Raw genomic sequence first — 22,253 nt, 5'->3', positions numbered from 1 at the left:
GTCACTTTTAAAAATCTTTGTTAGCTGATGTGCAGTCGCCAGCCTGCTATCCCTAACAGCAGACAGCTAGTTGCTTTAGCATACAGACTTCTGTGTGGGGTTTCCCATTTGTATGCCAAAAGTTTTTGTAAACAGCTTTTAATGGTGAACTGGAAAGCTCACTTGGGGGCAAGATACTAATACGAAAAATCAATCTGAATTGTATTAGACAGCAGGACACACTGGTTTGAAACACATTTCCTACTATAATTTGTTGCTTTGTTGATCTGGCAGGCTACATGAGCACTAAATACATGTAAGTAACATTTTGAAATGGATATTCTGTGGTGTATTAGAAACTTTATTTTGTTCCATTCTCACCCTGTTGTAAGCTTTAACAGGAAACTGCAACTTAAACATCAATGGCTATGTTTCCATTCTTCGCAACTGTTTCTCAGCACAGTGCTTATTAGAATTGTTTGTTAAATACCAGCTGGAATGGCCTATTTCAGATCTAATGCTATTTTTTCCATTTTCTTTGATGTACTGAAAAATAATCTTAGGATCGCTCATGCATGTACCTTTCTGGTACGGTGACTTGCGTAAACAGTCACCTGAATTAAAAAATCTTTATGTTTGTTTTAGTTCTACCTGGAGAAGCACAAAGATGTTCAGTTCTCATTACAGACAGAAACAAGCTGGGCGATGTAACTGAGAACCTGAAATAGAATCAGGAATGGACTGGTGTGTTCCTGTTTAAAGTAGCATTGTGTAAAGTAAGATGCTATTTGTTTGTACTATTTAGGGACAGGGTGAATTTTATCTGGAAAGAAGTGCCATAACATTAATATATGTTGATTAAGATGACAGAAGATACTTTCAGATGCTATTCTAGATCTTTCCATAAAAAGGTAGGGCTGCATTGGAGAAAGAAATATAACTAAAACAGTATTTCCCAACTCCACAGTATAACTATAGCACTTCCAAAAGCTTGTTTTGGTATAACTGGTTGGTGTGAATCAGCAAATCTGGTGACTCCGCCTGACCTCTCCCTTTGTAAGCACACCCCAAGGTGCTAATGGTGTGCACACAGACCTGCTCCTTCAGGCAGAATCCCCACGGGCCTCCCATCCCTCCTCTTTTAGGCTCTGCCAGGGCTGGTGAGCGGGTGAAGTTCACCAGTACCTGAGGATCTGCTGTAAGTATTAAATGAATATCATGAATATACATAATTTATAGCAAATTGTTCCCCAGAGCACACAGTATACTCATTAACTCAGGCTTCAATGGTAAATGAGCAGAGCAGTACTACTTCTTATTCCTGAAATCTGTTGTTTCACTTCTATAAAGGAAGATTTATGTAATCAGATTTTCCCCTGAATACTGTAAACAGTGAAGTGACACAGATGCATGTTGCCATTAATGAGAAGAGATTGCTTTCAAAAGTTACCTTGAGACCAGAGCATAAATGAGAGCTTCAGTTTATGAGTAGGACAATTCTGGGAATTTCTGCCTTTTCCTGATGTAGCTGGGCAGCACAGCCCAACTCTTCAGCTCCTGCAATCTCGCCTGAGCCCATGCACGGGCCAGGCTGCATCCCACAGAGCTACACCTTGTCTCGCAGGTACCTGCTGAGCACTCCCAATTTCCAGCTTGGAGCATGGGGGGGGCGGGAAGAACATCCCTGAGGTGAGCATCACTGGATTACTCGGAGACTGACAGGCCATTGCCCACCAGCACCATTCCTAAATGGAGCAGTGGAACACTGAGGCATGGTGGCCATCTCTGACCCCCAGGCTACTCCAGGCCTCCCCTGCCTCAGCTCCCTGCAGCCCAGCTGCTCTCCCCTCACCAAAGGTTTTGGCATGTGAGTTGGGAACATGGACAGTGCCTGTCTTACACGAGTGTCCATATTTCACCAGTTATCTCTGAGTACTAAATCTCCTCGTGTATTGCACAGGAGCTTACATCGGGGACAGGTACGCTGTCATTTAAAAACATTCCTTCTGAAAACTAAGATGTAATTGCTCATGGGCTGAGGCTGTGTAGACTCCTGCATCTGCAATTTGGTTCCTAGAAGTGCTAGGCAGCTCTTCTGAGTTTAACATCTGCCCTTTATGTTTTGCTGTCATAGCAACAGCACAAACCATCTCCTTGTGACTAATCTGCTTTGCTTTTCTCCGTCTAGGTTTTAAGCAGGAAGAAGAACCATAGATATAGTTTCCCCCCTCTGCCTCCTAACATTTTCTCTCCTCATCCCTTTCCAGAGCCGCTACTGGGGGGAGCAGGAGTTCTGTAGGAAGAGGGACAGAGAATTTAACCTTAGCAAGTGACTGTGCTGTACGGTCTCCCACTGAAGAGCACAGCAACAAAAGGCTGCTCTGCTATAAAAATGAATCCAATTTACTGACTAGAGAAGTAATAATAATGCAAGAAGTAAATATGAAGGATTTTAACCTAAAGTGCTGACCCCAATTTTAATATAATATGTGCATTTATACCAGATTAATGTCAAGAAGTGATGTTTCAATGAAAGCAAGAAATAGGTAGAGAAGCAAATTACCAAGAGCCAGCAGTAATCTCAGCTGCTTAGCTAAGTTTCTCAACACTATTTTCAAGTGCTTGTAACTTTGTCAAATTGCATGTTTCCTGGTCAATGTTTCTTTTTGCCTCAAGATAATTTTGGAAATGTCAGCAGTCTGAGCAGAAATGCCACGTTCCATAGTTATTACTCTAATGGTGAGAGAATAGGGATGGTTTCTGTGGCCTAAGAGCAAGGGTGCCAGGCAGATCTGTCTTCCTGCTAAGGCTTCTCCTCTCTGCCCTTCACAATGCCTAAGATTGCCAAAAGCCTTGTGTTGTGAGTATGAGACAGGCAAGTTCTCACTTTTTCCACTGCTTGCATCATTATTATAGCAACTAAGATGTTTACGGAAAGATTTTCCAGGTGAAGCTCAGAATAGAACATTTTCTCCATTTTATAACAAAAATGAATCCCAGGGAGATCTTTCAGGTGGGGTGTGTTTGGCTGTGGCGCTGGTAACTTGTAGGTGTAATTCTCTCTAGATTCAGTAACAGCACCAGGAATCTTGATCCTAATGAGTCCTTTGCTGTCTAGCAAACAACTGCACAAGCCATTTGTGAGGGCTGTGTTGCTTCCTCTTCTAAGGCTGCTCTTTGTTAACAATCTAGTTGTATTTCTAATCAAACATTAGTCCCTCATTTTGCCTTTTGTCAAGAACTACAGATTGCTTTTGAGTGGCTTTTGTGTGTTCTCTAATTTTAATTATTTTATTATTGTCATAGTACTTAGGAACTTATGCCACGGCTCAACATACTACTCTGAATACTTTGTGATAAATGCTGGTTTCCAGTATTATCTGGTTTGATTATTATTACTTAATATCATAACATAATTTGGCTCAAAATAATTAACAGACGTGGCACTCAGATCACGTATTGAAGTGGAACTGCTTTGTGTGTGTGTGCACGCTGCCCATGTATCTATATGTCTGTGTGTGGTATAGAGGGGAAGGAAGAGGAGTGAACTGTGAAACTTCAAAGTGCTTGCGCTAGAGAGCAAAGCAGAGATAAAGGTGGGCTCACGGTAATAACTTTCAGAGAAAAATCGAACCATCACTCTTCGCAGAGTCACACCAGAAATGAAAAGATGTTTACAAATACAGCTTCCTCTCCTATTTAGGAACCCAGCCTTTCCTCCACCAAAGTTGGTGAAAAATCTTGCTAGTTTTACAGCCTACCCTTTCCGTCTCCCTTTCTCTAGGTGGTATGTTGGGGCAAAAGTGGCCATAGCACTGTGCTGTGTACATCAGTCACCTTTTTCTGGTGTTGTCTCAGGAAACTGTCACAAACTAGCTCAAATTGCAAGAGTTAGGTATCTGCAAGTGCATCCAGCTGTGAGTGGGGACCCAAATGACCAGTTCCAAACTACTCATATGCAGCAATAAAATACAATTAGTGATGCACTAAAAAAAATAGATCCAGAATTACATGATTTGCATACTCAAACTTAAGGACATTACAGCAGATACTACCCACACTATGTGTCATATACAGTTCATAGTCCACTAACAATACTTGGCAGTTAATAACAAGGATAGGATGTCAGCTGATTACAACTACTATAGCATTTTTTTTCCTGATGCACTTACCTAACCAATAAAAAAGTAATCTTAACAGCTGGGGCTCAGGACACTGCCTTTGCAGCTCTATGGAACATGCAGCCCATACTTTGGCTGAAAATGCATTTATCAGCTATGTTCTAAAAATTAGAATTTGTAACATAATATTTTACAGAAAAATCCAAAATACCTGTGTCACAGATTTATTAAGACGTAGTTTATTTGCCTCATCCCTAATAATAATAAAATAAACAAAACCCCATTGCAAGAGTCTGGTCCTACCCCATCCTATAGAAATTATTTTGGAAATCAGAGTAGACAATGGGTGATAGTGCTAAAGGTCATAAGAAATCAGGAAAAGCTCTAATAGTGAAAGTGTCTGTTTGTTCACACGTGTATTTTGAAACTGAATGAGTAGTTTTGTATCTAAATACAGGTTATCTGCTGTCTTGATATAATGGAGAAAGGCCAACATTATTAGTGACGGAGAGAGCTGATGTGTTTTTTGCTCAGCTGGAAACGTTTTACTGCAAAGCTCAAGACAGAGACCCTTTTTAATAAGCAGTATAATTCCAGCATTACACATGTCCTCTTAAGAAGTTCATAATGCTTTAGACTGCAGACCTACAGATCTTTGCAACCCAGGGGAGCAGAGAGTCCTTGCTGCCTGAGAAAGCTTGCTAAGTCAGGACCTTACAGTGCTACAGGGTGAGAGAGAAAACATGCTGGCGCACATCGCAACTCGTGCAGCATTTCTTTTCAAAGCCAGCCACGGAGTGAAATGATGGGTTAGGCTGTTCCACATGGACCTTTACTGTTGCTTTATCTAGAGGAGAAAAAGACCAGCTCTGGTGCTGGCTCTGCTGCTGCTGTAACTAATATATGGTGACCATAACCTAGCTGTACAGCTGTCATGGGGATGCCCGAGCTCTTTGGCTTGTTCTGGAATTGTGACTCAGATCCTTGCCATCTGAGAAACCACTTAAAACTCCCCTTCTCTGTCTTTTCTAGAATAAGCCTCTTCTGCTTTGTGTTCTTCAGGAAGCACATCATAATATAATTTCCAAACACACTGGGATTTAAAGAAAATGGGTTTCATTCTGGCTGTTTTCACACTGGCTATTATGTAAACTCATGTGTGCATGCCCAGGGCCTGATTACTTGCTTTGGTATGCCAAATTTCACAGAGCATACAGAGCTGCCACTTCAAGTTTTGGTAAAAAGTTTAGAATAAAAGAAATGGTGTGAAGAGCAGAAGGAACAGTGAAAGACTTTAATTTTGTGGAGCCTGTATGTAAACATATATCAGTCATTCTGCAAGTACACATTGTGATGGTATAATCATAAATGCACAATCTTCTAAGCCAGTAGTACACCAATGCAATTGCTTGTTTCAGTGCCCTGAAATGCTCTTCCCACGTGTATGCTACTGTGAGAGGACACCTTTAGTGAGGGGCTATGGCTCTGTCTCAGCCCTACTGTGGTAAAGTGGGCCAAGACCATGACAGAAATAACAGGTTTAACTCCTCTGCAGTTAACTCCAGAAGCGGTTAAGTAAATTTGATGTTTGAGCAATACTGAACTTATGGACAGTGCTGCTACACAAGCCAGAAAAGAAACAAAAAGAAACTTCAGTTTTAAGTTACATGAGACTGCTTGCATAACACTGGAATAAAAAGTGCTAGTGATGGAAATACTGTCACAATTTTAAGAGGTCACCATTAGGGATAAAGAATAGAAAGACACACAGCCATAAAGAGAACAAAATAATTGGCAAGGTCACGCTAAGATTTTCCAGACCGGTGTGTGTGTGTGTATATATGTATGTATGTATGTCAAAAAAAGAAAATGTTTTGCAAGCAATATAGTTGTCATTTAAGTACTTATGGAAAACACCATCAAAGAAGAGGAAAAAACCCCAAACTTTCATTAAACTCAGACGCATATCTGTTTTATGCAGAAGACAGACAGATGTCAGGAAGTAGGTGACTAATGAAGTGGAACTCTGAGAATTCTTGACTTAGACAAACAATTATTACAAAAACATTCAGCCAATCAAAATAAATATCATTTTGCAGAAGCCTAATGGAAAATCCTTTAAGCCATTCATAACAAATGATCCAAGCTAAGCATAAAATAGCAAATATGCTCATGATTTACAGGGCTTCCTTTTTCAGGGTGCAGCTTTAAGCCCCAAATATGCATTTTTATTCCATAGTTAAATACCTGTATGTGTCTGAAAGGTGGTAATTGCATTTGTAATAAACATTATACAGTCTTATTTTTAAGAGCTCAGCGAAACACAGATACACACAGAGCTAAGAAGTCACAGCACTTGTATCTGAGCAGCATGCATTAAAATGTGAATTATTGTTCCACAGAGTAACAGGCAGTGGAATAATTATTTTGAATTATCTTGTTGAAGGCTCGGTCCTCCTATAGCTGCTCAGAGGCTATAGCAATCAGGGCAGCTCTGAGCTATGCCCAGGAACAAGCTGCACTCAGCAGAGGTTGGGGACTACCTTTAGAAACCAGTAATAATATGTAATTTGTCATCTGAAGTAGTGACCCACCTGCAGCAGCTTCCTGATTCTTTTCAGGTTGTGTATCAAGAGAAGATTCTTCTCCTGTGAAACCCGGTCCAGCTGTTCATCCACTTGTATTAGCAAATTCTGTAAAAGGATCATTGCCATTGCTTCATTGTTAGATGCAGCCTCCCTAAAGAATCAATGAATGAGAACCAGGCATGTTTAAAAATGTTGTAAGAAGTGACAATCTCTTTGTACATAAAATTATAATCCATTCAGAAATCCAGGCAGCACAAAAATGGCTTTAAATACGTGGTGACTTGCATATAGTTAGAGGTTTGTGAATAATTGATTTTATGATCCCTTTATATATTTTCACATAGATATGTAGCTATAAAGACAGGGTGAGGATGTTCTTAGCACAGGCTATGAAGTCAGCTAGAGGGGAGACAACCAAGGTTTTCTAGTCTCTGGCCCAGTGACTATTTAAGTATTTTTAGCCTGCTTCTCAGAGGAAATGGGGCTTATGCATACTGTCCCTCTCAGAGATATAATTTCTGAATTTGCTACCCAGTTTCAGACAAAATTGGCGCTGGGCTCAAAGTCCAAAAGATAGTATATTCTTACAAATTTCACAGAAAACTGTTGGTAGAGGAGAGGCATCCAAATTAGTGCCTCCACTGAGGAAAATCGCAGTAATAACTTGCTCCAGGAGGTAACAGCCAGATGGCCAGTCAGCAGATACATATATCTTCACACCAGGCACCAGATGAGCCTTCGCCCAGCAAAACTATTTGGGGATACAGGAAGACTCTGAAGCTACTGGTGAAGGGTATATAGGGGACAAAGGACACAAACACAGACAGAATCAGGCTTTACTGGTTCTGCTGTTTATGGAACGGCTTGGTACATGAAGGACAATAACATTAGCAAGCAAAATAGAAGAAGGTAGACTTTGGACTGCGTGGCATCCTTGTCTTTGGGATATTCTCTCTCCTTGACCCGCAAATGGCAGATATCTGTTTGAGATATGCCTGCTAAATCTGGCAAAAAGGAGACTTTAATGTCTCCCATGTTCCCACAGCCCCATAAACACTGAGCTATAAACTGTAAGGAAAGATTATATTCCTTAGTGGACACTTTTTTTTTTTTATTTATTTACAATAGTCCTCCAATAGTCTTATGGATTTAGCTTGAAAAATGGAGATGTCTCTTCCTGGTATGACTAACAAACTTTTTTTTTTGGCATTTAGCTCTGAATTTTGTTAAGATAACTACACAGTGAACTCGATCCAAATTTGTGCATAAATTCACCTTCTAGAGAACAGTTTCTGCAAATAGCTGGCTTGTTCCCCAAAATTATAAATCCAGTTTTAAGTGCAGTATTGGAAAAGTGAATAATTTTATGCAACAAGAGGTAAAAGTATAATATTTCCATTGAAAACTAACTTGCATTATCTTTTTTTCTATGAAAGACATGTAATACCATTATTTTGGTAGACCATTTTTATTGGATTTTGTTTAGGAGTAAGTTCAAATGAAACCCCACCTTCAAACATTTCTTTAAATTTAAACTTTGGCTAAATGGGCTAAATCTGTAACTAGCAGAATACTATGTTTGGAGCGCAGGTACCTGCACAGTTCACAAATGAGCACCCTAAAATCTGCCAGATAACGAAAGAATTGTTCGTGACTGGAATTATATGAGAGAAGATAAATTTAATCCTACCAATCTTGGCTTTCTATCCATTGTGCTAGTAGGTGCCGGATTTCCATGGGGAAGTTATCGTCATAGAACTGGTCTACCTGCTCCAAAAACTTTATTTCCAGTTGTTGAACTTGACTCCATTGGGACATACTGCAAGAGAAAAGATTAAACATGTTTGCCATTGAAAGGTGAATATGAATTAGTAATCCAAAGTGCATAAATCACACTGTAGCTTTTATTATATACTTTAATGTTGCTGTTTATTCTGTCTTTCTAACCAGATGGTACTTGACTAATGTTAGTCAGTTAAAGGGAAAAGGAAGAAAAGTGAGTAAGACCATTAAAAGAAGTGTTCTAGCCCTTACACTTGAACAGGCACCTCTGCAGCTTTCCTTCTTTGTTTTGGGATGCGGTATGATGCTTATAAAGCAGGGAGATTTACACAGCACCGCTCATCAAGAAAAGTAGTTTAGGATTGTAGTCTTCAAATCCAGGTAAAACTATTCTTATGAAAGAGTAGTAGAAAGCAAGGAATTTTCTCTCTCAGTGAATTCATACCACTCAAATTTTTCCTAAAGACATAATGATTGTACATTATTGTGCTGTTCCTAGAGCCCCACATCTTCTGTTTGGACAGTACTGTGTGTTTTACAACCTAAATTTTTTATCTAGTACATCTAGTCCATTTTTAATTGCCATAGAATTCTGAGATTTGATGTTACAGAAAGAAGGAAAAAAAAAAAAAAAAAAAAGGGAAGCATAAAGTCATATGTAAACTATAAGACAAGTAAAAGTGTAGCATCACCCAATAACAGGCTCTGAAATTCTTACTGAAAAAACTATCCCAAGTAAGTTCTGACTGTGTACTGAGATACCGCAGTTAGAAGCTTGTTTCTTACAGGTTTTAGGTGGGCTGAATTAATGCCTGCTCCTCTCCATGGACCAAAAAAATTGTTTTGGGTGAGCAGGCTCTCCACGTAGACACCTCAGCCTGAATCACTCTATTTCCACTTAGGAGAACATTACCTTTCTGATACTGTCACTCTAGGGCTGCACCACCTCATCATTAACCCGGCTGGTGAAAACACCATTTTCATTGTGACCTTTTTCAGTGCAGGAAAGACTAAAGATAAAACACTGCCCCAGGGCAGGCTACGCCAGGCTGTAATTCTGGCTGTGGCATGCAGATAGCAAGTCAGCAGTAGGGTTGGGACCAAGCCACGGTGGGTGAGCAGGGAAGAGGGGTGCCCTAGGGCCTGTGTCCCCGGGGCCTTCGTCCTCCGAAGGCCCTGCCAACACCCTGATCCCATACCAGAGATTGTCTCCCCTTTCCATAGGATGTTTGTTTGTGTCAACAAACTACACAGAATCAAGTCGTGGACTAAAGATTGTGCTGTAGTAGGCCAACATATTACGTGTTTGCCTGTTTGTGATAGGAATTTTTCCTGAAAAAAAAAAAGATGAGATTTCATTAAAAATTGACATTTTTATAGAACACTGATCTTTTCATAAGCAGGTTTTCTATTTCCAATTCTGAATCATAGCTTCAGAATGTCAACAGTTTGAAGTAGAGAATACATCATGTTTTTAATGCTGTGGTCTTTCATTTTGCATTTTTTTAAGTCAGAGGGGAAAAAAACAAAACAAAACAAAACAACAAAAAAACAAGATAAAGTATCTCAAGGTGTAATGGGTCCTGAGTACTTACTCATGCACAAGTAAAAGTGACAGGTTTTAGTTTCTCCTTAACAAAGGCTGGATGGGATGATTCTGTGTGTGGTATGAAGGGCACTGTATGTAGTATCGGTGGAAATGTGCCCAGTGACATTTCACTCCTCGTTATTACTTCCATTCAGAGAGGAGAAATTATTGCCTAAATGATTACACTGTTTCTTCACATGGCTGAATAATGCATAGGAGCCTTTCACTGTCTTGGTTTCCATACTGAAAGTGACACAGAATCACAGACCTTATTTCTTGAGATACATACAAGAATCAAGGCATGACACATTGGCAACTCATGCTCAGGAAAGAAAAAAAAAAAAAAAAAAAAAAAAAAATCAAGCCTTGTAAGCCTGTTCACTTTCAGTGGGACTCCTTCTTACAGTTTCTGGTGAATTCTGGTGATTATGATATTCCCAAAAGATTAGTAAGAAAATTTAATATTATTATTTACAGAAAAAAAAAAAAAAAAAAAAAAAAAAAGATTTTGTCCAGGCTGCAACCCCCTCAGGCCTTCTACCCGACGCGCAGGGATGCTCACGTGCGTAAGCGCTTGCGGGGCACAGGGGTACGGTTTGTAAACGCGATTTTTGTACCGTGCCCGGCACCGTACGCCCTGGCATGCCTTCTCCCCTTGCACAAGAGGACTCGGCCGCAGGGAAGGCGAAGCAGCTCGGCGGATCTCGGCTGCTGCTGGGTGGGCGCCGGCCGAGGCGAGACCCCGCCGGCAGAGCTGCTCCATCCCCCGCGGGCCGGGAGCTCGCTGAGGTAAAACCCGCTCGCCCCGCTCCCCGCGGCGGCCCCGGGCGGGACGCGGTTCTTCCCCGGGCCGACCGCTCCGCCTCCCCCCGCCGCGGCCCGGGCTCCCCCCCACTCGTGTCCGCCCGCCCACCCCACTTGCCTGTGCCAGCGGGTCCCGGCCCAGCCCTCGCTGCCGGCGGCGGCTCCCTCCGTCCCGGCGGTGGCTCCGCTTTATGCCGCGCCCGCCCCCGGCCCCGCCGGCAGCGGCCTTCCTGTGCGTCAGCCGGGCCCTCAAAAACCCCCACACAGCAGCACACCCCCCACCCCCCCAGGTGTCTCAGGGAGGCTGTGTTTCAGGTGTCTGGGAGAAACAAGTCATGGGGGTTAGCTAGGAAAAGTTCGGAGGAGGAAGGAGGTTCTTTGTCTTCAGGAGGCTGTAAAGGCATTAAAGTCTTTCCAATCCCGGCGGGGGGCCCCCGGGGGCAGCGGGGGATGCACAGCGGGGAGAAGGCAAAGGGCAGTCCTGTGAGGAGTTTGGGGGTATTAACATGGAAACAGCGTGTCCTTGTGGCTTCCTACAGCATTCCTCCTCGTTTCATGGAGTACCTGGGATGCAGGAGCTCCGCTCCAAGAGAAAAGATTTGGTCCTTGTCCTAAAGAGTTACGGAGCCAGCATCCTATCTGTAAATAATATTCTTACAGCAAAGGTTATGACAATAGAGACATGCTCCAACAGTTTTTTCCCTAAAAAAGTGTATTATTGGAAAGGAGATTTCTATAATAGCAGATGCAATGCTGCTAAAACCAAAGCGAGTGGAAAATGCTAAATTATGACCATTTAAAATCCATTTTACCTCAGCACAGGGCTTGAATAGTAGGAACGTGGCACTGGTGTGATGCAAAGCAGCTGCAATCAGCTGTAAAGAGAATTCTTTTGACTGACTATTGTTTTAGCTGCCATATTTTGTCTTACTAGAAACCCCCATTGTGAGCAAGGCTTTTCTGTGCCAAGCTGTGCAAACCTGGAGTAAGAGGGATGCTCACAGAACCTGCCAAGGAGCCAGCCAATGGGTATTACACTCTCTGTGTACTGGGAGGAACATGAAGTCTCGTTCAAGTGAAAAAGCCAGAGGCTGGAGATGCAGTTAAGAGGAAGGTGCATGTCCCTATTGATGTGTAGTTATATTTTCCAGGTGGAACAGTGGGAGAATTGAAAGTGAGGTGAGAAGCTTTGATACTTATGCAACTTCTGAAAGATCGTATACAGGTGTTGGCAGCTGAGCCACGTCTGAATATCGGCTGGGTAGACATCGTATTCACTGTACACATGTTTGAAATGAGCTTTGGCATTATTTTTAGTAGTATTTAGTATTTTTTTTCAGGTGCACTTGTATACAGAGAGCCAGGGTCAGAACAGAAGTTTGGAAAATTCTGATTTATAGAATTGTGTCATTTAGTAGATATTTCAGTGGATTATTTATTTCTGTTATTCTTTTGTGTTGTATCATTTCATATTTGTTCATTACCTTTTTCAAGTGAGATGAGGATATAACGTATGAGAGGATTTTCTTCAGCCTTTTATTTCTTTGCTAAATGACCGCAGTGCAAAATCATGTTAGCTTTACAACCCAGAAACAAGATCTAGGCATATAAGACCAGAGGAATGCTGCTGTTGCTGTTCATGGCCAGACACACATCTAGTCCCAAATTGCATTTTGACTTCTGTAAGTGGCTGTTCTTGGTTCAGATTTAACTCAGCTGTCACTGGCTTAAAAGACCTGACACTAGAGCAGAATGACAATATTTTCACCGACTTTTGTTGGGAACAGGGGACCTGACTGAATGTCAGACTTGCTCTTTGTCTAAAGAGGTCAGTCCCCAAATACAGCCAGACCTTGGCAAATCTCTGCTCAGACCTGCTATCTGTCCTTTAGATTTCAGCAAGCATAAGAAGCTATATAGCTGTGCTTTACTTATATTTCTGGTTTTGCTAACAGACATCCTGGCATTTCATTCAGAATACATACACTCACACACATTTTATAATCTTTCCATAGGACTGTCATTTTGTATATGTGATAAATAATCTCAGGGATCAACTGGAGTTTTGCCAAATTTTGTTCTTTACCATTTGGCAAATCTTCATCGTTTTCTAATGTAGCTGATTTTCTCATGGTTTACTGTGTACTGGTGAGCTTGTGTAGGTACCACATCAGGACATTGAATTAGTAATTTGAGGACCACCCAGAAAAGCACATTGATTAGTAATTTGATTTTGTGCTGTCAGTAGGGGGAACTATTGCACTGTATGTTTCTCTTTAGCCTTCAAATAAATATTGGTAACTATTTATTTTTCTTTTTAGATTAAGTACTCTTTCTCTGAGCATCCTTACATAACTGCTGTCTGTAATGATAAGAAGACAGGTAGTTCGTACCATCCCAGTAAAATAAGACAGTAACAGGTTTCCAACCCCCTTTTTGCTTGCTGTTTCTCTGCTTAACCTAAAGCAGAAGCTATATGGTGGAGTGGTTGCTCCTAAGACGATACTGTTTCCTGTCACCCGATGCAAATACTTATTCCGTCTTGCTTCAAGAGTCCATGAGAAAAAGGTGTTAGGTGTTATTCCCAAAACCTAGGGTAATCAGAGGTCATTCTGCACCTGAGGTTCAGAGATCAGTTTCTGGGAAGATGGTTCCTACTCCCCCCTTCCTTCCTTCCTCCCCCTGCTTTCTGGCAGGTATGGCAGCGAAGGCAGGTCAGTGGTTGGGATGGAGAGCAGCTGTGGAACCAGCTGTTGGGGGGTGCAGGATGCTGGATATGAGACACAGCAGGAGAACAGGGGTGTGATTCTGACAGCAAGGGGTGCAGGAAAATGAGTGGAGTAGCTTGTGATGTTACAGTGAGTCAAGAGGAACCCTGGGGCTTTACAGAAGCTTGCTGGAGACTGCGGAAAGGAAGGTCACTTTATTTGGAGGAGGAGAATAAAGAGGCTTGTGGTCCTAGCGTGTTAGAGTTGGATGGTCAAAGGGGTTGAGGCATGGCTGAGTGGGAAAAGGCCTGAAGTGTGCTTGGGAAGATAAGGTGGCCTGAGTGGGTAGGGAAGCTGTCTGAGGAGCACACATGGGAGAGGGGAGGGTGTCGAGCAGCAGAGTGTGATGTGGGGTGGTGAGGGCTAAGAGGTTCCCTTCTGAGGCTGAGGGATGGATCAGCTCTGTGCTCAGGTAAGAAGGGTCAGTGGGGTGTGAGCACATCACGAAGGATGTGGTGATGCTTGAAGGTGTGAGGGAAACTGCTGTGGAGCAGGACTGAGATGAGAAGAGCTGGTCCAGGTCAGTTCAAGGAAGCTCTGGAGGAGAGCTGGGATCCTGGAGGAGGTGGCTTGAGGCATGCAGCGATTATGGCTGAGCTAACACACGAGGAGGGTGTGAAGGAGGCAGCCGTGTGGGCTGAAAGGAGAAGCTCAGGGCCAAGGAGTTGTGGTTCACAGTCAGTGGAGGTGTTCAGTGAGGCACACTGGCAAGGCAGGACAGGCTGAAAGGATGATTGTGAAGTGGGGAATGAGGAAGTAAAGAGCCTTGGGCAGCCCATGGAAGTGAAGGAGTTTCTCTAGCTGCAGTGAGTCGCAGTAGTATGGCGAGGGTGCAGGTTGCAACCCTGGAGACTATGGGTAAGCACAGGCCAGGAAGGGTTCAAGCCACTGTTGAGTTGGCAGGTCAAGGTTAATGTTCACTGTGCAACATTTCATTCCATTTTGCCAGTGTTTCAGCAGCAGTCAAAGGAGGAGAGTAAGAAGCAAGTGTCTAAATTGTGTGGGCTATTTAAAGGGAGGAAAAAGTCTCAAGTGATAGAGAGGAATTCAGGACATGGTAATCTTCTCATCAAAAGTTCACAAAGTTGTTTCTAGGAATATTGAGCCAATTTATTACTTTGATCTGTCTGACCAACCTGTAATCAAGATTACCTTCTCTTATATTTGGCCTCTAGTCATTATACTCTTTGACTAACCTTTAATTAGAATACGTGTCATCTATCTTTTACATAAAGGAGACCTTTAGCTTGTACATGCTATACATACTCTATGTCTTGTATCTGAACTGTTTGTAGATTTTCTTCTTGCATTCAGAACATGGACTTCTGGTCTCAGTGAGACTAGTAAACACTGTAATCACGAGAGATTGTCTTGCTGACAGTGTAGTTCCTCCTAGTCAGCACAGCATAAATCGGCAGCTGTGTGTGCAGGTCACATCCCTTACTGTCCTCTATTCAGAGAAAAAGACAGGAACAGCAATGCTGTCCTGAAGTTACATGTTGTAACAAGCTTTTTATGAATACTGGAGAGAACTCTTAGCTCTATGTTTGTGTATAGCTAAAAGAATCATTATTATGCTTAGAAAAGATGGGGGAGTTGGCTGATTGGTTGTTCTCAATTTCTGAAAAAACTTACAGTTTTCCCCCTTCCAGTAATGAATGAACCATATGTGCAGATATATAAAAGAAGTAAAGATACGTATCTCACCCAAATTCAAACTGATATTGGCTAGGACAAAAAGTAAATAACTTGCCACATAGAGAATAACAAGAAATCCAGAATTATAGAAAATTAAGTTTTCTCCTGCTGAGTTGTGCTCATGTCTCTTCAGGTCTCTGCTTTTGTGGCAGAAGAGCCTTTTGATACTGCAGTTTCTAGCTTTGCTTTTTTTTTCTAGTAGATGCAGGTAAGAGCGACCAACCAGCAATGCAGGAGCAGGTTAGAACCTACCTGTAGGTAGAGGACTTCCCTCCTGTGGCTTTTTGCTGCAGCTTGTGCCTGCACCCAGAGCTCTTCAGCCCTAATGGAGGGTCCATGCCCGTCCCTACTGCTGGGGAGAGGATCTTCTGCAGTGGTTCATAGCAAGATCAAAGTGAGAAGTTCTTCTGTCAGGCTGGGATGTCAGGAGTTCTCTTCTTTTATTGCTACCTTTGAACAATAGACATGTTGCTTTGATGCATGCCTTATTTATTGTTTTACCTCTTGACGTCATATTTGCAGTTTTGCACTGGGTGTTTTAATGTGTATCCTGGGAAAACTCGGAGGCATTGGGTCCCAAGAGGAAAGATTTGAATATTCTCATGAGGTTTTTTTTCTGGGAAGGAGGTACTCCTCTGAGGAGAGAGAAGCCTGTGCATCTCTCTTGTAGAAATTAAGGCCAATACCACTTGGGGTCCTATGGTCACCATGAAAACTTATTCACTGACAAAACTAAGATAGGAAGAAATTATCTGAAAGGCCTCAATTCCACCTGAATGCCAATCTGTCATCGTCTGTGGAAGGGACACGTGTGAAGAAATAGAAGAGGCATGGAAAGAAGCAAGGGCAAAGAAAGTAGTTTAGAAGAACAAGAAGGAGAGGAGCTCTGGGGACCTTGTATTAATTGCCTTATAGTGTAAATGAAACTTCCTTTTGATAATGAAAAATTGCATATGTGGAATATCATTATAAATCTGCTTTGCCTTGTATCCCTCCTCTGGTAACTATTTTTTTCAGCAATTTTCATCACTTGATCATGACTGCTTTAACCCTTCCACTTCCTAAATGATATATATCATGCAAGTTTAAGTTTTACTTTTCCTGAATGACTTTAGAGTCAGATTTCCTTTTTTAAATTTTTTTTTTAAAAATGTTTTTGTACTTGTGTAGATTGTTAGGAATACTGGTAGTGCTATTTTAATAAGCTTTTCCACTCAGTGTAGTCTGTGGGTGCTCAGGAAGCTTTTTTCTTATTTGTACAACAGCTTCCCCGCCAAATGGTAATGATCACTTTTTGTCTGCGCAGAAGCTGAAGACTTTGTGATTAGTGGTTTCCAAAGCAGAGTGCGAGAAAAGAATATGAAGTCAGTGTGATTTGGGGAATGCTGTAGTTTTGTGTATATGTTCCTGTGAGTTACAGCTTGGAGGGCAAAATGGAGACCCTTGGTGATGCAACTTGATTAGTATGTAAGTCAATGTCAGCTGGACAAGAGAAAAGAGAATTTTGTCATAGTAAGCTCACTTGGGATTTGTGCTACCAATAGTTACTTAAGTTCTTATTGCCTTCCTTGCCTGGGATCAAGATGACTATGCATAATGGTAATTTCTGAGCGTACTTAGGAATATTTTCATTTTGAAGTCTCTTAGGTCCTTAGAGAAGTCCTTGAGTTTTATTCAGCTTGCTAGTATATGCTAATTGCAAAAGCCAGTTTGATGCCAAACAATGACTTCCAATTGAAAAGATCAATAATTTTAGAACTAGTAATGGATCATGTTCTGAGAAGATAACTTGGCTAATTAATTTAATAAAGTCTTTTCACAAAGGGAGCAATTAAACCGAAGTCTGATTATGTCTGCTTGATAATACTTGAAATATTCTCTATTAAAGTTACAGGTTTTAACTCTGATGGCACCAAAAGAACCTCTTGATTTATGCTACTCTCTGAAACTCCTTAGCTTTTTATATTATTTGTATAACGAAGCACACATCTTCAGAAATAATGTCAGCTTTTTCCTTGGCTAGGCAATAAGATATCAACAAATCTTGAAGCAGTCGTACAGTTGATCGTAATTGTATGGTTGGCTATCACAAGGAGGATGGCAATCCCATGCCCGTTAAGGACTCATTGTCCTCTTTCTAGGATGTACCCAAGTGGTATTTGCTTGGATCCTTCTATTCCTCTCCAGCCTCCTATAACAAATCCCAGTCAGATGGGATTTTGTTTTTCCTCTGTAAACCTGCTTTTTCCCGGATCTCAGCCCCTCAGCGTTCTGTAGTAGGGGCCCTTGTGATGGGAAGGTCAGCTGCAAACTGGCATGTCCCTCACTCAGTGCAGTTCCCATGGTAGTGGGGAAGGAGGAGCAATATGGATGAGTATAGTGATCCTGTATTTATTTTGAAAATCATTGTTTCTGAATTTTCAAAGTGGCTTTTTATAGTATATTTTGAAATTTTCAGTATGAATCAAATTTTAGTGTGATCAGTTCATACCAGAAATGAAAACAAGCTTCTTTGCACTGGGAGACAATTACAGTGTCTGCAGGTGATATGAAGGACTAACACTGTATGTGAAAATTTAGCAATGAAAGTTTTTCTAATGGTGTGAACAAAACTCATGGTGTTTCCTTATCTTCATAAGGAGAAAAAAGGGATTTCCAAAGCTGGCTAACATGAGGTGAAATGCTAGTAGGAAAGGAAGCAACTTGTGGCCACAAAAGGACATGAGTAAGACTAACGCTCAATTGTTTTGTCAGTCTGTGGTCATTCGAGCTCATATCTTGCACTGTCCCTGAAGCTGCTCTGGTCTTGAGGGTGGGCATGGGTGTTCTCCCATTTGTCCCGGAGAAGCCTATTTGAGATTCAAGGAGGGAGCTTGCTGATTCACTGTAGCCTAGTGATTCAGGCAGTCCAGCATCAGAGTCCGGGGGCTTTGCACTTCAAATGAAGAAGTTACGTCTGACATACATGCAGCGGGAATCAAAGCCCAGGCTTCTTCCCAATAAGAGCTGAGGGCCTTTGTGGTTGGCCAGAATGATGATTTCATTCCTGGTCTGGATGGAGTGGCAAAACTTCAGCTGTGGAAGAAAGTACTCCTCACCCTCCCTCTGACTCATTTATCATTTATAATATTTAACATGTATTTCTCACATATTTCAAAACTTTGAACAGAGAATAAAGGGTTCCTCTATACAGTTTGTATCATTGATCCTAAACCCAACATGAGTGGAAATCTGTGATCTCAATTTCCCTCTTTTCTCCTCTAGGGCAAGATCTCCAGCTTCTGCCTGGTGAGAATCCACAACTCTTTGATTTTCAGACAGGGAACCCTCATGGTGAGGCCATCTAGACCAGTGTTTTTCAAGAGGTTTTTTTTATCCATATGGCCTCCTAAACTTATTGGAAAAAATCTGAGAACTGCTTAACTTTTTGGGGGAGAAAAAATGAATCACAAATGCATTGTGGAGTGCTGCCACAGTAGTTATCATTTGCAGTCAAAAAATAAGGAAAAGCTTTTGAATTATTATAATTTTTCCAGTGCTGATTTTATTTAGTTCTTTCCATACTTAGGAATGTATACATATCTTTCAAAAAAATCTTACTTTGTGTATAGTTGTTTTGCAAACTGCAGCATGAAGGTTTATGACCTACTTGTGACCCAGAGTTTGAGAAGTGCTGCTCTAATAGCTACCAGGGTGCAGATAACCTACACCACTAGCATTATCTTTTGTCAAAAAAGAAACTGCTGAGTTCTCTGAACTCCTGAGAACTGAGCAAGAGATTCTCGGTTAGACTGACTTGTGGTATTTTTTTTTCACTTTGTTTTATAAGCTGTATGTTGTTGTTTTTTAAAGTGCTATTACTGGGAAGGAAATAACATAATGCTGCACCTGAATGCACATAGCAGTCACAGCACTGGGAGGTGCAGGGCACTGAGCGATGCCAAAAGGTGTGATACTATTGAAGGTTGTAGTATTTTGTAGCATACGGCCCAGTTTGTGACTTCTTTCCTTGAAACCCTAGAAAGAAAATGGACAGTTGAGGGGTTTTGCCCAGGCTGCCTGTCATGCCTCTCCATTCCTGGGAGAGATGGCTGTACAATGGCTTGATGACTGGCACAGCTGTGGGGGGCTGAGCCCAGGGGGCACCTTGGAAGGGACTTGCTCAAACACTTGAGGGAGGGAGGCACAGCTGGAGACTGTATGCTGTATTGTTTGAAGACGACATCTTGTGAAGTGCCATTCTCCTGTACATAAACTTTTTTTTTTTTTTTTTCCTTTAGATTGTTGGAGCCAGGAGTGTAATCACACAGCTGGATGGAGAGGACTGCCCTGTCTGAGAAAGCAAGTGATCTCTACCCCTTGTCAGCTCCTATGTCATCAGCTACAACTACAAGCCATGCATATGAAAACATAAGAATACATTTCTTAGTACTAAAAGAATATTTAGCAACAGGAATTAGCTATATATGCAAACTTAAATGGCCATACTCAGCTAGTGGGAAGAATAATCTTCATGCATGGTGTTAAAGTTTGCATGCTTCTGCATCTAGATTTGAGTCTTCTGTCTCGAGCTCACTACCAGTGTTGTGTAAATCATACCATATGTTAGGCATCTTCAAAAAAAACCTGAGTAAACCACACAGTAATTAAAGTGGGTTTTTTGAAAAATCAGACAGGTTTTGCTTATTTGAAAATTTGTTGGTTTGCAGTTCTGCTGAGAACAAGTATCTTTACTTTGTAAACCGCATATTTTTTTTTCTCAGATGATGCTAATTCTGAATAAATGCAGTAATCTATGGTCTTTGTTCCATGTACATTAGCATTAAGAGGAGAAACAACTATGAAGGGATTTCCCAAATTCAGCAGATTATAGGTAGGGGACAGCAAAGCCTACTGCTGTAGTGAAACTTTTCCTGTTTCATCAGCGTGAAGAGATACAAGTGTTGATAGGCTTAATGAGGTTCTCAAATGACATTAGGTTACGTGCTGATGTGGGAGTTGTGTGGTAACTCAGAGGTGGCCACATCTGAGTTGCATGAATGCATTTGTTTTCAAGCAATGTGGTTATATTGCCTGAGTTCATCAAGGTAAAGACTGTGTTTTCCATGTACCTTTCTTTACCAAAAGCCAATGTTGTGTTAGGCAGTGAGTAATTAGCAAAAAGAGGGCTATAAAGAGATATCTTGATGAAATTAACAAAAAAAAATAGAGTAAAAGAACTGTGCTGCCATTGAAAAAGATCCTGTTGAGAAAGACAGAACATAAAATTAGGCTCAAGCTCATGTAACAAAAGGATAATGCTGATAGGATATAGAACCATAGAATGGTTTGGGTTGGAAGGGACCTTAAAGATCACCTAGTCCCAACCCCCTGCCACGGGCAGCGACACCTTCCCCCAGCCCAGGGTGCTCCCAGCCCCGTCCAACCTGGCCTTGAACCCTTCCAGGGAGGGGGCAGCCACAGCTGCTCTGGGCACCCTGTGCCAGGGCTTCACTACCCGCACAGGGAAGAATTTCTTCCTTAGATATAATCTAATTCTCCCCTCTTCCAGCTTAAAACCGTTACCCCTTGTCCTATCCCTACACCCCCTGATAAAGAGTCCCTCCCCAGCTTTCCTGTCCCCCCTTTAAGCACTGGGAGGCTGCTCTAAGGTCTCCTCAGAGCCTTCTCTTCTCCAGGCTGAACCATCCTAACTCTCTCAGCCTGGCCTCCCAGGGGAGGTGCTCCAGCCCCCTGATTATCTTCATGGCGTCCTCTGGACCCACTCGATATAGCTTGTTTGCAAACCAGATTTTGCTCCCATAGCTACATACCTTTATGTCATGGTTTAAATCCAGCCGGCAGCCAAACACCACGCAGCCGCTCGCTCACCCTCCCCACCCGGGGGATGGGGGAGAGATTTGGAGGAGTAATGGTAAGGAGATTCATAGGTTGTTTAAAACCCACAATTTAACAATGGAAATAAAATAAAATTAAAATAATAATGATGATAATAATACAATATACGAACAAGTAATGCACAATGTGGTTGCTCACCACCCACTGACCAATGCCCAGGCCGTTCCTAGCTAGAGATCCCAGAGGAGTGAAAATCCTCAAACCGCAATGCCAGAAGCAAGAGTGAGCTTCCTGGCCAACTCTCATCTATATACTGAGCATGACGTTGTATGGTATGGAATATTTCATTGGCCAATCTGGGTCCATTGCTCTGGTTGTGGTCCCTCACAGCTTCTTATGTACCTGCACACTAGTAGGACATGGGAAGTTGAAAAATCCTTGATTTCTTAGTAAAAACTAAATCCATCAGTATATTATCAACATTCTTCTTATACCAAATCCCATACTGAATCGAAAGCACAGCACTATTCTAGCTACTGAGAAGAAAAAATTAGCTCTATCCCAGCTGAAACCAGGGCACTTTACTGGCCTAAACGTTGGCTTGACTTTATAGTCTGCCAGCTGGGTAGAAAATGGAGAACCTCTTGAAACTAAGCCAAAGTAACGGGTGTTAAGAGGTGGATTTAATTCCAGCATATTGGAAAGCAAGTCATGTCTCACACTGAGATTCAGACTATCCAAGGAGCTGTTATCCATTAAAACATGAGATCAGTATTTTCTTCTATGGGTTGTAAATATTCTTTCTGAATATGGAAAATAGACTACAGAGAGTGCTTGTTGCAAGACACTTCAGGCAGTCCAGAAGCAAAGCTCAGATTCAAGCCGTAGAAGCCCATTTGGTCTTCCATCAAGGTTCAGGTTTGTGTATGTCCCAGTGTCTGCCAGATCACAGCAATAAGCATCTCTTCACTGTAATAAAATCCTTCATTTGTTCTAGTATCTGCTTTACTATTTTGGTATCGTCTTCAAAGAGATTTTTCTAATTAAGTTCCCTTTTTTTGTTCATTCTTTTTTAGTGTTTATATCT

The 22,253-nt window shown here is 41.7% G+C and overlaps 1 protein-coding gene across 1 annotated transcript in view; it reads right to left on the bottom strand.

Moving 5' to 3' along the window:
• STAT4 (signal transducer and activator of transcription 4) overlaps positions 1-11,043 on the bottom strand; it is a 43,207-nt gene extending 32,164 nt beyond the window's left edge. The window contains exons 1-3 of the mRNA XM_042808559.1: positions 10,981-11,043; positions 8,379-8,507; positions 6,695-6,839 (exon numbers count right to left, since the gene is read on the bottom strand). Of these exons, the coding sequence (XP_042664493.1) occupies positions 6,695-6,839; positions 8,379-8,506 (273 nt within the window). The 5' untranslated portion in view covers position 8,507; positions 10,981-11,043. The remainder of the gene's footprint in view (positions 1-6,694; positions 6,840-8,378; positions 8,508-10,980) is intronic.
• Between the last annotated feature and the right edge of the window lie 11,210 nt (positions 11,044-22,253).

Source organism: Tyto alba, unplaced genomic scaffold, assembly GCF_018691265.1.
Source record: "Tyto alba isolate M040663 unplaced genomic scaffold, T.alba_DEE_v4.0 Super-Scaffold_7, whole genome shotgun sequence".
In the NCBI taxonomy this organism is placed as follows: Eukaryota; Metazoa; Chordata; class Aves; order Strigiformes; family Tytonidae; genus Tyto; species Tyto alba.
The sequence above is the reverse complement of the archived record's forward strand: the minus strand, read 5'-3'. Positions and strand labels throughout refer to the sequence as shown.